At 39.8% G+C, this 17,025-nt stretch overlaps 1 protein-coding gene across 10 annotated transcripts in view; it reads right to left on the bottom strand.

Moving 5' to 3' along the window:
* CAB39L (calcium binding protein 39 like) overlaps positions 1-17,025 on the bottom strand; it is a 66,873-nt gene that overhangs the window by 22,170 nt on the left and 27,678 nt on the right. For 8 of the 10 annotated variants that reach the window (XM_075086667.1, XM_075086684.1, XM_075086701.1 and 5 more), the window contains 2 exons: positions 15,352-15,500; positions 3,854-4,018 (listed from right to left, as the gene is read on the bottom strand). In XM_075086667.1, coding sequence (XP_074942768.1) covers positions 3,854-4,018; positions 15,352-15,453 — 267 coding nt within the window. In that variant the 5' untranslated portion in view covers positions 15,454-15,500. Of the gene's footprint in view, positions 1-3,853; positions 4,019-15,344; positions 15,501-17,025 lie in introns of all 10 variants that reach the window. The other 2 variants (XM_075086725.1, XM_075086735.1) reach the window with 1 other exon arrangement.

The following is a 17,025-nucleotide window of genomic DNA, read 5'->3' as shown; positions in this document are numbered from 1 at the left end:
TTAAACAGGAGAATCAAATCAGAGCAGGCCAGTCCATCTGCCTTTGTCTGCAACACTTTGGCCCTTGGACATTCTCTTAATTAGGTTAATTCTTTATAAAGTCATCCCATTCTCCCCTATCTTTACGATATCCGTAACATATGTCTGGAATCCCATGATCCCCAGCAGCTTCAGCAGTTACTCCAAGATGAAAACAATCCAGACAGAGGAGAGCTGCTGAAAAGGCAAGGTGAAAATGGCCAAAAATTAAGTGATCCTCTCCGCTATGCTAAATTTTGTATTAGTTACTTAATATTAGGCACGCTGCAGCATTATATCCAATAGCGGAGATGAGATACATATATATATGTGAAAGGAGATATATATATATCCAATTATATCCAATTTTCTAGAGACCAGCGATGGTGAAAGCCAGAGAAGTTGGTCTCTCTGGGTTCTCCTGGAAGAAGTGAAGGCAGATAGGAGAGAACCAAGGCAGACTTCCCTGACCACCAGACATCCATAAAAATTTTAGGAATACTTTTGCCACACTTCTTACTTGGATCTGCAATTTGATTTTGCCTTATAATGAAATACACATGGCCACTAAAGCACAAGATAAGGCAGCATGGAGAGAAAGTGGCTAGACAAGAACAAAAAAACTGCAAAGGATGCCATTATATAAATAACAAAGTGCATGATACCTCTACCATAATTTAGCTCCTGTTTCAAGACAAACTAAGGGAAAGCTTCTAACGTCATCAGTCCTGGGCTTGTGGCTATTTACTGCCCCTTTTAGTGGCTTGTGAACCTTTAGGCTTAAACACAGTAATATCTATATTTTTTAGTTTACTTTTTCTTTATACAAACTTTCCCCAGTTCTTCAAAGCTCAATAGATTTCATATTTTAAATTTCAAAAAATCCAGTCTGATCTTGATTCTGGGCTCCTGCCCAAACCAAATTTTAGTGCTTCACAACAATATTATCACCAAAATTATATCTTGTTTCTTTGAGTGGCAGAAACAATAAACCTGTGTTTTCTATAGACGTGCAATGGACGAGTGGAAGTCTCCCCTACATGCCTGCCTGCCCCCAGCCACACGTGCTATAAGTGTCCTGGCAGATGAAACACAAATGAGACAGGACTCCAGTCTGTGTCTCAGTGCCTCTCCAGCCTTTTTCTCAGTGGGGGTGTTAACTCTGATCTCGTTCCTCTAAAGAGCCATCAAGTTTCATGAAGTCTTTGAAAACCCATCTTCAAAGTGAAGTACAGATGTGCAAAACTGGGATGAAAGTGGGCAGCAGGGCTGTTGAGGAGGAGACAGGGAGCCAGGACAAAACAAAGTAACCTACATAAATGTTATTCCCTTCAGAAATTAGATTTTAAAAAAATTTATGATTCTGCTGAGGGAATTGTGGTTTTTTAGTCTGGAGAAGAGGAGGCTGAGGGGAGACCTTATCGCTCTCTACAACTACCTGAAAGGAGGTTGTAGCAAGGTGGGGGTTCGACTCTTCTCCCTAGTAACAAGCGATAGGACGAGAAGAAACGGCCGCAAGCTGCGCCAGGGGAAGTTTAGGTTGGATATTAGGAAAAACTTCATCACCGAAAGGGTCGTCAGGCATTGGAACAGGCTGCCCAGGAAGGTGGTGGAGTCTCCATCCCTGGAGGTATTTAAAAGAAGGATAGATGTGGTGCTTGAGGATATGGTTTAGTGGTGGCCTTGGTAGTGACAGGTTAGTGGTTGGACTCGATGATCTTAAGGGCCTTTTCCAACCTTAATTCTATGATTCTATGATTATATAGGATCAAAAAATCAATTTGCATGTTATGAAGTGATGAAATTGCTTGTTAACGAAGAAATCTAAATGCCAGCTGTGGCCACACATTAAAAAATGGAAGCAGAAAAGTTGATAAACTGGAAAAGTCAATGGAAACATGAACACAAAGCAGCACATGCTGTTACTATCCTCTTAATCAATGACATTTCGTTTCTACTGTTTTGCCAAAACAGCTTTGCTAAATGATTGAAAAGGTCTTATCATGGAAAAAATCAATTTTGCAGTAAGTTATTAGAATTGTTTGTAATAGCAGTAATTCAGCAGCAGATTAGGTATTTCATTCAGTGCTTGCATGTGAAGACTGTGGGTTCAATTTGTCCATACAGAATTTTTTGTCTGACAAAAGCAATACAGACTGTCAGGTAACTAAAAAAGTGCAGTAGTTTCCCTTCTCTGGTATATTTGCTAACAGTATCTTCTCCTCTCCCCTCTACTTCTGTCTTAAAATCAAATATATAAATTATTGGAATTTTAGGGCTTGGGTTTGGTGGGGTTTTTGTTGTTGGTGGTGGTGTTTTGTGTGTTTTTTTTATTTTGGTTTGGGTTTTTTTGTAATTAATACATCTAATAGCAACAAGGGGTGGCAGGGAAAAGATGATCTCAATAAATTTTAGCACAAAAAAACCCTCCTGAACTTAAGACCTAAGGAAGAGTGAGATAACTCCACTAACATTTTAAAAAATTAATACAAAATAAATAAATCAGTCCCTTGAACCCTAGCTTTACTGGTGGTGGGTGGAAGAAGGGGAAAAAGAAAACATAAATCTCCCATCATTCCTCCCTTTCATTCATTTACAAAATGAAAAGTAATCACAACAAATAACTTCAATAAGGGAAAAATACTTCCACAAGAAAGTAACTCCCACAAAAGGTGGCTTTGTGAGCATCAGATGATCTCTCTGGGGAACTGATTTTTAAATTCAGCAGCCACCCTGCCCTATACGTTGGGTACTGCTCCTGCTTCAGACCTCAGTGGTGGAGGCTTGGTTCCCGGGAGCTGGGGATTTCTCGCTGCTTGGAGATGCTCGGACACTTGTGACAATTCACCAGTGCCCGGGAGCCATAGAAATCGCAGGATTCATAACAGCAGTCCCTGGCGACCACTGTCCCAGCTGACCGTAGACCACAGGAATACTATAATGACTTGCCAATGATGAAGTTTCTTCCCAGGCCCTACCAGTCAAAGGCCAATCAAAAGGGTTTATACTTACTTGAATTACTGCAACCTTTCCCACCATAACTCCTCCTTATTTATAAGCAAGTTCAGTTGTCTTTATAGTTGTCTACTAAGTTTTTTGCTTTAACAACAAAACTGGCAAGGAGTTCCATGGAATATATAATTTTATATAAAAATATATATACAAAATTTTATATAAAAATATATAATATATATTATATATCAATATATAAGACTAAATACAATATAGATACACATATATATTCATATTAATCTTTCTGCTGGTAAAAAAGTATATTTCTTCTTTTAATCCAAAGAATTAAGTGGGGGCAACCCAATTTACCTTGCCATCTGCCGTCAGTTTTTAATACCTTTTTCAACTCCTTTCCTCTCAGCTAAGCCATCCTAAATTTTTTCAGTCTTTCTCACATGAGATTTTTCCCATGCTTCCAATTATTTTTACTCTATGTCCCTGGACCCCTTCTAAATCAGATACACTCAGAGGCAGTGGTTGGCTCTAGTTGCATTATCCCTAAGTAAGAGGTTCATCACTGCAGTGTAAAAGGTCGGTCACAGATAGTATTCTCAGCATCATTTCCTACCATGTTTGGATACACATGGCAATTTTTAACCTTGGTTTTGTTTTAATAATAATAATAAAAAAGGATGCATTGCATTTACTTCCAGTACAGGAGCACGTCTATCAGGACACTGACCATTCTACAGCAGCTACTTTCTTCAGCATGTGAAAAACAGATCTGAATACAATAAAATTATTTAGACTTCAGAAAAATACATCTCTCCTCAATGACAATGCTGAGACAAAGGAGATGAAAAGGTTAATGATGCTGACCTACCTCAAAATCTATCAGCTGCAGGTTGGCAATAAGCGTCACTAGAAGGCCACTGTTATATAGCTCTTGCGCCAGCTGAGCCACGATTTCTGTAGGTGGCTCCTTGTCTGTGGTCCCACACAGAATTTCCTTCATTGCTTGCAGAGATTTTGACACTTCCTCTGATGCCTGTTCACCAGCAGATAAGGGTTTTGTTTAAAAAAAGAAAACAGAAAAGAAAAAAGAAGTTTTATTTTAAGAGACAAGCAGTTCAAAACAAAAGTTTGTAATTGTACCTACGACGATCATTATCTATTGTAAAATGGTTTTAACAATTTTATGTGATCATTGAAGCTAGAACATCCACACCAGATCCTGCAAGTTCTACATAAGCACACAGATACATTAAATTTAAACATGGCATGCCATTACTTACAGGGCATAAGATAGGGGCAGGAGTGCAGTTACCACCCAGCGTCAGCAAGATCCTTCACGCATTTGGAGACAGGCGCTGCTCCGCAGAAGCGGGAGCACTTTCAACATTGCTCCCCCCGTCCTCCCCAGTCGGTTCCATTGGTACACGCGGGCTGAGAGGTGCCAGATGGAGTTACCAAACTCACCGGCTCATCCCGCTGGCAGGGTGGCCATGGTGCCACTTCCCAACCCACTGCTTGCTGAGGGACTGTCCCCGTTCCTCTACTGGTAACCCAAATAAATCCTTCTACTCTGCCAGCTTTGCTTTGCCACCAACTATTTCTTCTCATCATATGTGGTTTGAGCCAGCATCTTCTGCAAGGGATTTGCCTACTGAGCACACAGACACTTCAGTCTTAGGTTGAGAAATTAATTAAATTAAACAATTTGCGTTAGTAAAGCTCCACAGCTGCCACGAAGCAAACCAAAATAAGTCTTTCATCTTTTTCTCTCACCTAGTGTATACTAATTCTGTGCAATGTTTCAGGTACCTAATGTAGAGGACAAATCAGGAATTACCTTACAAAATATCTTGACCAGAAAAGTTACAACAGGAAAATGAAAGAGAAACGTGTATAAACAGGTAACAGCTTAGCGTTCGTGGCAGTCAGGCTTAAATCAGATGTGAATGATAACGTCCCACTTCCCAAGGGAAACACCACTGACCACAGCATGGCAGCTCTGACTCATGCTCTCCTCCCAGGTTTGCTCCATTTCGTATAAATAAGGACCCCGTGAAGCATATGTGTTATTTTTTAACACGTGTGCGTGAGTGTGCTTTAAATCCCACCTGCTCTAGCCATCAGGCTATGGAGGCAATGGCTCTTTCTGGGTCGGGATATATTTAATACACGCGTGACCCGTGTCAAGGCTGGTTGGATTTTTTGGCAGGAAGTGGGAACTAAGGGGCAGGTTTGAAAGCAAAGTTGAGAATGACAGCAAAGTTCCAGGCAAGATAGTTAAAGAAGGTGAAGATAGGACAGCATTTCACATCTATATTGCAAAACATTTATTTGAAATTAGTGTTTCGTTAGCCTAGCAGGGAGGGGTCAGAATCAAGAAACATACAGAAAACCCAAGAGTCATTTGTAAAAGTCAACTGGGCATTAATGAATGTTCAAAGACAGATCAATAATTTCAATACATCTCTCTCATAAACTGAAAGGAAAAATGTCATGCTTTCAAATACTACCCCATCAACCTGCATAAAATAACCCCAGAGTGCTCCAGAGAGGCATATCTCAACTGCTGCTGATCTCCCAACACTTTCATGCTGATTTAAATCACAGATTTTATTCACGTTAGGGAATAAAAAATCCTTTTAAAAAAAGCCCAGAAATCCTAAAAACAAACAAAACCCAAATAAACAAACAAAAAACAGTAAAAAGCCACTTTCACATTGCAGCTACCTAGAAGATTCAAGCATTGATTTTGCACAGCATAAAGAAATGTTCTCCCCCAACCTGTTTGTACCTATTCTAAGTTTTCGGCTAGTTGAGATAGGTCAGCATGAGTGGCATGTAAATAAATATGACTATGTGATAACTTTAACCACAGCAGAAGTCTTGATGCTCCTTACTGTTGCTCATCAAAAGAGCCTATTTTTACCTCAAATGTTAGTGGTATGTCACTAGAGATATCCCACAGAGTACAGATGGGATTAACAACAGGGGTGCTATCTTGGAGACTAAAGCTCTAAATCTTTATCAGAGCTGTGCAAACATTTTCGTATCAAATGAAAACCCCATACATTTTTGACTTTTCACCCATTCTGCTGGGCAGGATGACAGTACCTCTGACATTCTGTGGTTAAAAACCCCACACCTTTCCTTTCAAGTATAAGTAGTCCTTTCTGACATGTAGAATAATGTCTGCAAGACTCAATTTTACATTTAATTCTCAAAAAGGAGGCCAAAAAGTAAAGTGCCACAGGAGAAAAAGAAACTACAGAACACCACGGTGTTCACAGGCACAACTGGGCACCACAGCTGTATTTCTCGAGTTATCTGCCATCCCATCCGTTCCTTTTCTCAGCTTTTCTACATGCAATTTACATTTCATGTTCAACTTCTCTGCTTTATGCCCTCTGAAGAGTCTGTGGTTTGACATTCAACCTGCCACCAAAAGCTATTTCCAGGCAAATCTAGAGACTGCTCTTCTGTGCCTATCCTTCATAATCTATCTGGAGGAAAAACATAATCCCCAACACAGATTCTTAAATTAACAGCCACTGCTAGCTTCCACTTTGACATTTTCACTTAATCTTACAGCCATTTTGGAATAATACCCTAAGCACATCACTGTTTCTGGGATGGAAACTTGCTCAAGAGTCAGAGAAGGAGGAGTAAAAAAAAAAAAAAAAGAAAAAGAAAAAAGAGACATTCCAAGATCCAAAGACCCAAGATCTGTCCAAAACAAACACACACACACACACACAGACACATTCACTCGAATACATGGAAAATACGGGACAACAGAAACGTAGTTGCAGAACAGCTTGTCATAAGAAGCCAGACTGGTCCTCACCCCGTTTAGGAAAATTTGCAAAAACCAACAAAAAACATAGCAAGACACATTTCCCCACAATGATGCACAAAAAGAATTTCAGTGACAAAAAAAAGATAAATTTGGTAGAAACTGCAGAGTCTATTATGACTTCCGTACTACTGTTTATTCTCCATCAGTGGCAACGGCAACAATAGCAAAGTGCTGCAATTCTCATTTCAGCCAAAATTGTAGAGCAGAAGAAAAGGTTTCATGAAGCATCTAAGCACTTTAAGCCATTTGTCTCATTCTTGCAATTAAATACAATCTTCTTTCTAGAAGATTTTCCTTCTATCCTCTAGCTATGAGCCCTTCACATCATGACTGAATTTCTGCCATTATATTTAGAGAACCTGGTGCAAGCAGAGGGAAAAAGGAGGGAGAGGAGATAACTGAACACAGAACCCTAAACAGAACAGTATATATATATTACATACAAATGTCAAAAGTGGGATACGCTGAACTTTGGAAAATTAAAGCTGCAGACAGGGACAACAAAACACAAGATGAAATGCAAGCTGGCTCCCAGCACACACATCAAATTGACGTTTGTATTGCTGGCACTGCACAGAAGTCAGGATCTTGACCTCCTAAAGCAACTCACAGGTTTCTGGTCTACAGGCATCTCAGTTCACACTGTCCAAACTTGGGAGGATCCAGTTCCACCAGAGAACACTAAAATTCAGGGTGGGTACATGGCTAAGTCACAAATGAGCTACAAGGTTGATTTGCAACAGCTGTATAAGAGGACTGGAGGAGACTACAACCCATACCAACCTGTGCAACGAAGGCAATTTTTTCAGTGATGGCCATTTCTTCTCTCCTCTGGCACAACACAAGACTAACAAGTTATTCCCAATAAGAAAAAAAACTATCCACAGAGGATAATTTATAGTGACCAGCAACCCACAAGAGGTTTCTGGGACCAGTTTGAAATATAACATTTTGTGTAAAAGTTGAAGTCTAACCATTCTTGGATTACTTTGCTAACCCTACTGGACTAGATGATATACAACAGCCTTGGAGCTTGAGAAGTGACAGCATAGATAAGCTCATATAACTTCTCCAAGTTAAATTGTAGACATGCTCCATCACCCCTGCTTACAAAGTTGGGAATTTATCAGCATTAATGTGTCTCTCCAAACCTACCAACAGCTTCAACAATGAGAGCTGGAAACTCTATGAGTTGAAGATAATCGGTCAAGCTTGTTTTCCACATAGATCAAAGTCTTGTTGTTGCTGTCATAATGGGATCACAACACAAAGAAAGGAGTTTATGAAGACATTACTCCCTGAAATTCTTGGGGGGGGTGGGAATCTTCCCTGAAAGACTTCAAGACTCTCCTTTCCACAGCGTAACACACATGTGAAGACCAGCTGATTTTGTTGCAAAGGTCCAGTCTTTACTAAAGGATGAGTAACACTACTATGCCTATACTGAAATATTTCCGTACTCCTGTGTGATCTTCCATGCCCACACTGCTAATATTGGGTTCTTCAGTTTAACTTGATTTGCCAGGTCTAGAAGACAATTTCTGAGTTGTTTTTTTGTTTGTTTTTTTTTTTTTGACTGATCTCTGCAGGAGGGCCAAAGAGCATGACAATGTTCTTACGGCAGTGCTTTAGCATTATGAAAGCAAGCTGCAAAATAGTTAATTTTTCTCTATATTCCACAATTATACAAGACAGTTCAATAAGGAGTTTCTTGTTTTTTTCATTAAGGGATTACAAATAAATCCTCTAAGTCTTAGAATTTTTCTGTTCTTCTAAAATCTTCCAGAGAGATTTTGAAGAGTAGCATGGAAGGCTAAAACAAAGGTCTTATCTGTTGTTCATGCAGAAAGCTGAATTTTTATTTCCATAATTACATGAGTTGGAACTTTCCATACTCAAAGGCTAAGCTGTTTTATCTCCAACACTGCCTGTGTGTGATACAGCAAAATAAACACAGCGGATCTGCTTCAGAAATCAAAACTTCATAAATGCAGTTTTTGAAAAACCCTATTAGCACACCTTTACCAAGCGTCCCCAACATCAGCAACTTAGATTTCTACCTATTCCAACTGGCTTAATAAACATTACTACTTCTTACAAACCTTGCCCTTCCCCTCTCCTTAGCTACTTACAGCAATTTCACATTTATCTTAAAAGTGTCAATATTAAATGCTCATAATCCAGATCTATTATGCTTATTACAGAGACAGAGAAATGGATCTCCTGGTGTGCAAAATAGATTCATTGCACCTGTTTACTCCACTCCAAGGAAGATTACAAAACCATAAGGGGAAAAGTATCAGGCCCTGAATAATCAACAGTCTGAGATCCTACACCTGAACTGAAATTTTTCAAAGCTTTCAAAGGGTTTCCATTTTACCTCAGTTTCACCAACAGGTTAGAGGTTTCACATGTATGTACAAATGTTACAGGTCAGAAGGGCTTATTCTTATAACATTTATGACCGACCATAACAGTGAAGAAAAAACAGATTGCATGAACTTTTTCCACCTTTCAAAATGCAGATACCAAAATACAAGAAAAATACAGGATGCCCGACATCTGGCATCTGCATAGCAATCTGGAAATCCTCAATTGTTCGTTAGAATATGGTGAATAGGATCATACAGCTTCTGTTTGTGTACCTAGCATATTTCCAGGGCAAAAATATATTTCTAAACTGTTGCTATCTTGCACAGCAGCAGACAGTAACACACACAGATGCGTGCCAGTGTGATGTTAAATACTCCAATGTGTGATTCAGTGAACTGCCAGTACTCCACGCTATACATTACAACCAAAAACATAAGGCTCTTTGGTTTGGCTTTGTCTTGTTTTAGCTTAGAGTCCTGCTTAAAAATATTTGCACTGTGTGATTCAAACCAATTTTTCTCCTAAAAGAATAGTGCCAACGCAACTCTCTCTACATGCAACTGTAAGGACTCCCAAGAAAAACCATTAGCAGAATCTGAATCCAACATCTCTGTAGCTTTAGCATCATCCCAACTGACTTATTCTTGACAAAATTTCATGCTAGATGTATATATAGGAACAAATTGTGGGCATTTTGGATCAGGATGCATGAACTCTGTCATGTAGCAAAAGTACTATGGCCTAGTACTCAAGGAAGCTGGCAAAGAAAATTTGGCCAAGCAGACACAACAGGGAAATGCCTTTTAAAAGGCCGTATGATTAAATGGAAGAGACAGGTTTGGCCCACCTGGACATAAATTCCTTTCCCACTGTTAAACCTGCACTTAAGACAGAACCAAAGGTTGTAAGGTCCTTAAAAATAAATAAATAAATGAATAAATAAAAAGCAACCAGAAGAGACAGGTTTTAAACTCTTGTCACTAACACCTGATAGTATCTGGGGTTTCTGCCATCTCTAGAGCAGTAACAGGCCTTAGCAGAACAGGGAAGCTGAAATATGAAACGCTCCACAAAACCCCGGGACATGCAGAGCTAGAAGGAAGGGGTGCCAACCCCTTCTTATCTCACTCCCTTTGTTTCAGTGTGCAGCAATGAAGTCGAAGGCAATTTTGCAACTGACTTTGGCAGCTGCAGGATCGCATCCACAGGTATTTGTGTTCACAGCAGTCACACAACCATTCTTCCATGCAAATGCACATCACATCCTCCGCATGCACCTCAACTCACACACTGGTCCCCAGCAGCTTTATCAGCGCAGGAGCAAGCAAGATGAACAGGCGCTGATAATGGCTTCACTGTTGCTATGTAAAAAAGCAGGATTTATTGGTATAAATATTAGTACTGGAAATATTGAAGTCTTTAGTAGCTTTATTTAAAGGTTGCTCTCCTGGCCCTTCTTAGCAGTACCAAATTTGTTACAGTACATGGAGATGAACAGAAGATAGTGACCTACCTGAACAAGCAGTCTTGTTAAATATATTTAAGTCCAAGGGGAAGAAGCTAGACACTTCAGGTTATTTTACAACTAGCTTCTCTAAATTTTTGACACTGCCTAAGGGCGTTGCAGCCTGTGGTTCTGCCTGTCTGGAAAACACTCAGCACGGCGCCCTGAACCAGCTCTAACTCACTTGGGTTCAGCTTCCACAACAAACCTAATTCTTGGACCAGCTATGCCAGAAACTGCAAATCTTTCAGCCCTTCTAGGCCAAACACAAAGATTAGGTGAAGTTTCAACCAACCCCAGATCCATCTGCTATTCTAAATTAAAAGCCTGTGACACTTTGCAGGCTTTTGTTGCAGAGCGGGTTCAGAAAATGTAACCGAACCTGTAGGCACCGCACATGGCGCTGACTCATGGGTGCCGCACCCAAAGGTGTTTGGTTAGCAGCGAGAGGGTGATGTGTTCAAGGACACCCTTCGGTGACATACTGGATGCCACCTGCGCTGCTTTGTGCTGACCACACTCAATGATTGACACAAGACTTTGAGAAGTCAGGATGTCACCCCGATTTTTTTGTGAGATGGGTCAGGCATCCTTTCTATTAATGTTCTTTTAGAAAATCCATGAACAAAAGACATGGCAGCATATTAGTAATAAATTAAGAAGTAGCACCAGCCTGTCACATGCTTCCTCAGGTTCCACAGGTCTGTCTACCTCATATCAGGATTTCTCCCCTCTTGCTCCCTATTTACATGTATCATTCAAACGCTACAGGAGTTCATGCCAGAAAGAAGGTAGAAAGTCTAAGCTCTGAAGGCTTAATTTCCTAGGTATTTAAATCTTCCCAGCTTTTCTAGTTAATTCCAGAATGGGTATTTCTCATTAAACCCAAGCAGAGTTTGCTTCTACATGACTGAGATTAACTTTTTATAGCATTTACAGAATTCTGTAATAAAAACATAATTAATTGTTCTTCACCACATCAAAGCCTGAATAGGATGTCAGCAATTGTACGTGTCACAAGAACACCTTTTTTATTTCATATGTTGGAAGAGAGGAGGACGCTTGATAAAAAAGGCCTTAGTCCACTTCTCCAGCTCTGTCTTACCCTACTTAATCTTCCAATTGTTACATTTGATTTGCCAGTGCTGCAATACCTTCTTTAAAATAGATGTTATTAAAAAAAAAAAATTTAAAAGAAGGTATTAGAAAGAGCATTTCAGAGGAAGAGGAGCCATGTGTGGTGGCACTTCTCAACCTGTGGTCTATCAACCAGCAGAACGCAGCTGAGAAAATAGGAGAGCTTTAAGCACACATACATCCATGCAAGCAAACAAACAACAAAAAAACCCACCCATAAGATAAAAATAAGAACTAAACATTCAAACTTAGCCTATTTTTCAGTTAAGAGTGTTTAAAAAGCATTATGGGAACACTAAACACATTAATAGCTTTTAAAAAAAGACACATAGAAAAACTGGGTCAAATTCAATCCTTATCTAAGAAGACAAATGCTAGCACAGCCAACAGAGTTCAGTCTGACTGGGTCCTATCCTATAGGATATATATAGAGTCATATCGTATGACTAACAAAAAGCATCATTAAGAAAGAGTGCAAACTTCTGTATGTTATGCGTGCACATGGAAATGTGTCTCAGAAAAGATGCATAATTGCTTTTATACTTACAAGTGGCTTCTCTGCATCCTGTCTATCAAGTTGTGTCCTCCCCCTTCTTCCCATTACTCAGAAAGTCTTAACTGATCTGCTGGTAAAGCTCCCTCTACCTGCCTACCTCATAGCTTGGTAGGAATGATCATTTCTGCATTATCTAAAAACAGCTCCTCCAAGGTACAGACGGTTCCTGCAGGAAGTTGCACAAAATTGTATTAGAAGCATCGAACCTCTCCCTGCCCGACCTTGCACCCCGCAGCTGCCCAGGGCACTTCACCTTGTACTTATGATTTCTCAACTGGTGAAGGAAACGAGGAGGTTCTCCGCTGACCCTGCAGTTAATTCAGGCTTTGCCACACTTCTCTGCCAATTCCGGCAGTATTAGCAGCTTTTAGCTGTCTCAGCCCACATACCATACTGGCTGTGCTACAATAACAGCCCAATTGTCACAGGATAAATCTTCTTGTTTAAATATCTGAGGCAAGTCCTAGTTGGAAGCTATTCTGCATGCAAGCAAAATCAGGGATGCTGTGGAGTCAAAGCTCAGAAGTCCTAGGGACCTCAGTTTTATGGCAAGGCAAAAGGAATAAGGAGGCAAAATCGGACAGCCCTGATTCCCAAACTTCTGTGTCATAGGCCCACAAGGTCCAAAAGCATCTCTGGCCTATCCAGTGTCTGTGGCCCTTGCAGGAGCCAGACCTCCAGGCCCTTTTATGAAAGTCTGACACACTTCACCACCCTTTGGAAATCAGATTGGAGGTAAATTTAAAAACCTTGCCAGGTTTTGAAGAGCACAAAGTACAGCACTGTGATTTATTTTTCTTTGCTTTTGTCTTCAGTTAAATTTCTCTAATCATACTCATGAAAAGACACCATGTTATTCATTAGTATTACGTAAGTTTTGAAAACCTGTGTGCCATTGAAAGTCTCCCCATCATCTTTTCTTCTCCAATTCAAAATGCAAACAACACTTAAAAATGGTTCTACTAAGCCCACAAACCTGTACGGATAGTAAGAGATGTGATGGGGTGACTGTTTTCACAAGAGTTATTTTTTCTGCCATTTTTTGAAGTTTATCATTGTCACAGTACTGAAGATATTCCTTCTGATTTATTTCCCTAAACTCAGGAGAATGAATCCGGCTATTTTCTTTAATAGGTATTTATTTCAGGACAGCTCAGTGCACATCATCATTTTTAGATGAAAGGTAGCATTATCGAGTAGTCTCACATCTTCTCTTCTGAAAGGATAAAGGCCCTATGTGCTTCCTCTACATCGCAGCGTAAAGTCCTGAGTCAACAAGCCACCTAAAGCATATGTGTAAATACCATCCAAAAAAAGGCTGCTTTCTTCACTTTCTGCCTTGTTGCTGAAGCAACTCCCTTCTTCCCCCTCCCTCCTCTTCCCTGATTACCCACATTCACCCCAGGAACAGCCTCCATCCCATAGTGATAAAGTATGGCAGAAAATACTGAAAAACAACCTCCTCCTGCAAAATAAGCATCGTCATTAAATTCATGAGCTGTTTCCATCCTAATATGTCGGGGAAACACTCCCGTATCTTTTGCTTTGTGAGGAAAACACACACCAGCTGTTCTGACTTTTATGAAGAAATTTACATTGAGTCCTTGATTTTCCAAGAAGTTTGAATTTTTCCTCCTTTGTCACTGACACCCAAATAAACAGACCAGCTCAAAGCCAAAAATCCTCAAAACCACAACCCAGAGGAGTCACGCTGCAAAGCAAATAGAAAATAAACCCGAGTCTAGAGCTTCTGCTTTGAATGTCTTCTTTAATCAGGCTCTGAAGGATGAATTCAGCAGGGGAGAGCAGACTCTGTTGGTTTATTTAGTTACTTATTTCAAGTTTTAGTTCAGGGTCAAATTCTCTCGGTGCTTTTCAGTTAACCAAAGGTATTTCAGCATGAGACATCAAATACCAGAAGCCTCCCTGAAATCTGTGTGACTGATTTTACATAATTAACACACTCTGAGCTACTTGTTTTGAACTGAAAATTTACAAGAGGATTTCACTAAGGGCATGAACGGCTCTGTGCTTACCTTTTGGGGTGGATTCGTTCTAATACAGGCGGGGGAGTATACAAGGTGGAGTAAGCACAAGATGCACACACAACCATTAGCTGCACGAAAACTGTGTTAATGTTAGTTATCAGCTATTTCTGCTTCCACTGACATTTGGTTTTAACCTAAAATTAGTTTGCTGTTAATTAAAATCATATACTTACTAGAGTAATAATATAGAGGGCCAGAGTCTCAGATGCAAAAAACATTTATTTGATTTTATGTAAGCACAAATCCCTAACTGGGAGCGTTTTGTATGCTGGGGTGCATCTTCTCAATGGGTCACTGGAAGAGTGGCAAAAGTAACTCAGGTCTGTGTCATAGAGTTAGAGAAGAGCAATAGTATCAGCAAAAAACTAGCACTATAATTAGAATATGAGTTGCACAGCTCATTTAGGAAGCACTAGCACACAGAAGACTAGAAAGGATTGATCAAGTGAGATCTCTTTTATATACATCTGAATACATAGAGGTTTGCTGGTTTATGTGAGCAATGTTCATCAGAAGTAAGTTTTTCTCTGTGGATACCTAAACAAATGAGACTGCCACTTAATGTGATCTGGCTAAAAAAAAATTAATGCTATAATAGTTTTCAAATAGCCTTCCAAGCTGTTTTGTTAGATGCATTACTATTTGAAGTAGTAGATCACCCTTCATTTTGGCTGAGGGTCCTGGATCTCAACATTTTCTTTTTGACCGCCAGATCTGTTGTACTTCACTTATGCAAAGCCCCCTGATTTCAGCAGGACTGTTTAAACACAAAGCTACTTACACGTGCAAGTGCTTGCAGAACCAGGGCAGTGAGCAAGCACAATTTTATTCCCTTTGTTCTACTGTTTCCCCAGAATAAAAACCTTTGGTCTTCTACAAAATTACCTCATACCTTGTCTGTCTTTTTTTCTTGTTTTTCCAATATGGCCATGTTTTCTTTCAGAATTTTCACAATCTCAGCAGGATTTTTGTGCGATTTACTAAACAAAGGCATGGTTTTTCTTCACCTGGATTTCTTCCTTCAGGATAGAAGAGGACAACCTTAAATCAAACGAGAAACAAAAATAGCTTTTACGGTTTATATGAAACTGCAATAAAAGCACACGAAGACATTAGGAACAAGAAAGGGTTATGCCTCAGGCACTATACTTTGCTTCAGCTACTCAGCAGAGCAGTAAAACTTCTCACGTACAGCTATTGCAAGTTCATCCAGGATTCACAAGCCACCATTAGCACATGGAAAGCAACTGCTCAGCACCTGTGCAGGATCTGGATGCTTCCGAAAGCCCCTGACCTACAGGTCAGCGCTTCAACAAGTCTACGCCTATGTCCAACATTTTTTGGACGCTGCGTTTTTGGCAGGGTCCACTAGATTTCTGATAGGGGTTTCTGGCAAACCTCACCAGTTTCATTGCGATGCAGATAACTAACTGTAGATGCCTGCATACCAAAAGCGTCCTTTGTTTAGAGCATTGCAAAGTAAGGTCCCAGCTTCTCCACCATTGCTCCTCCTTCTTCAGCTGCTTTTCTTTTTCAGCCTAAAGCTTCTTGAGAAGAAGCAGTTGAAGCTACCCCCTAAGTCTCACAGACTTCAAGAATCTGTGGGTCAGATCTCACTTGTGTAAAGCATTTCCTGAATGTTGCCTAAGGAACAGAGGATCAGGCCCAAATACAGGCACATATGTTTTCATGACATTTAAAAGAAAGACTGAGCATTTTGGGGGTTGGACAAGATGATCTCCAGAGGTCCCTTCCAACCCCTACCATTCTGTGATTTTAATGAAAATGGGTTGGTTTGTTTAATTTAAAGCATTCTTCCTCTGTATGATTAGAAAGGCAAATACCACATCACTGTATTTATACATGAAAGAAACCAAGTAGCTTAGTTTCTGATCTTACATAGCATTAAGTTGTGAATTCCCATGGATTTTTGCCAAGGGTCCGATCCAAATATCTGCTGAAGTCAATGGGCAGATGGGACAGATAGGGATATGCTCTGATTAAGGCATTACCTCTTTCAAGGGAGAGTACAGCATCATTGGGGACTGCATTCCAGTTTGTACAATAACAAAAAAGAGGTTAAAAAAAACAAAAAAGCAAAAGTAATCTCAAACTTTCACCTTTCCACAAGAAACCATCACCATCCCTCCACACACACATTTGCAAGATTAGTTATGAAAACATAAATATATACACAAACCACTTCAATCTCCTTATTCTTCTTCAACTTTTACAATTTTAAATAAGCTTTTTATAAGAGGTTTTAAAGTAAAGAATTAAATGAGCACAGTATAAAGAAGAAAACCTAGCAGTCCCAGAGAACCCACTCCTCACATGCTTCATTGTTACTACTGTCATGCTACAGAGTCCATTGCAAAGTATGACTCCATTTGTGCCATACATCCATGTGTTACTAATCCCCAAATATCCTATGGAATTAATACCCAGATTAGATATACATTCTATTACAACTATAAATAGCAACCATATAGAACAGCCAAGTACAAAATTCAAACCATAGAGGAATATTTTTAAGAAATAAAAGGTAGAAGAAATCTATACAGAC

The sequence above is a fragment of the Phalacrocorax aristotelis genome, chromosome 1 (assembly GCF_949628215.1).
Source record: "Phalacrocorax aristotelis chromosome 1, bGulAri2.1, whole genome shotgun sequence".
NCBI classification, from domain to species: Eukaryota; Metazoa; Chordata; class Aves; order Suliformes; family Phalacrocoracidae; genus Phalacrocorax; species Phalacrocorax aristotelis.
Note: the sequence above shows the minus strand (reverse complement) of the source record. Positions and strands in the feature narration are given on the sequence as shown.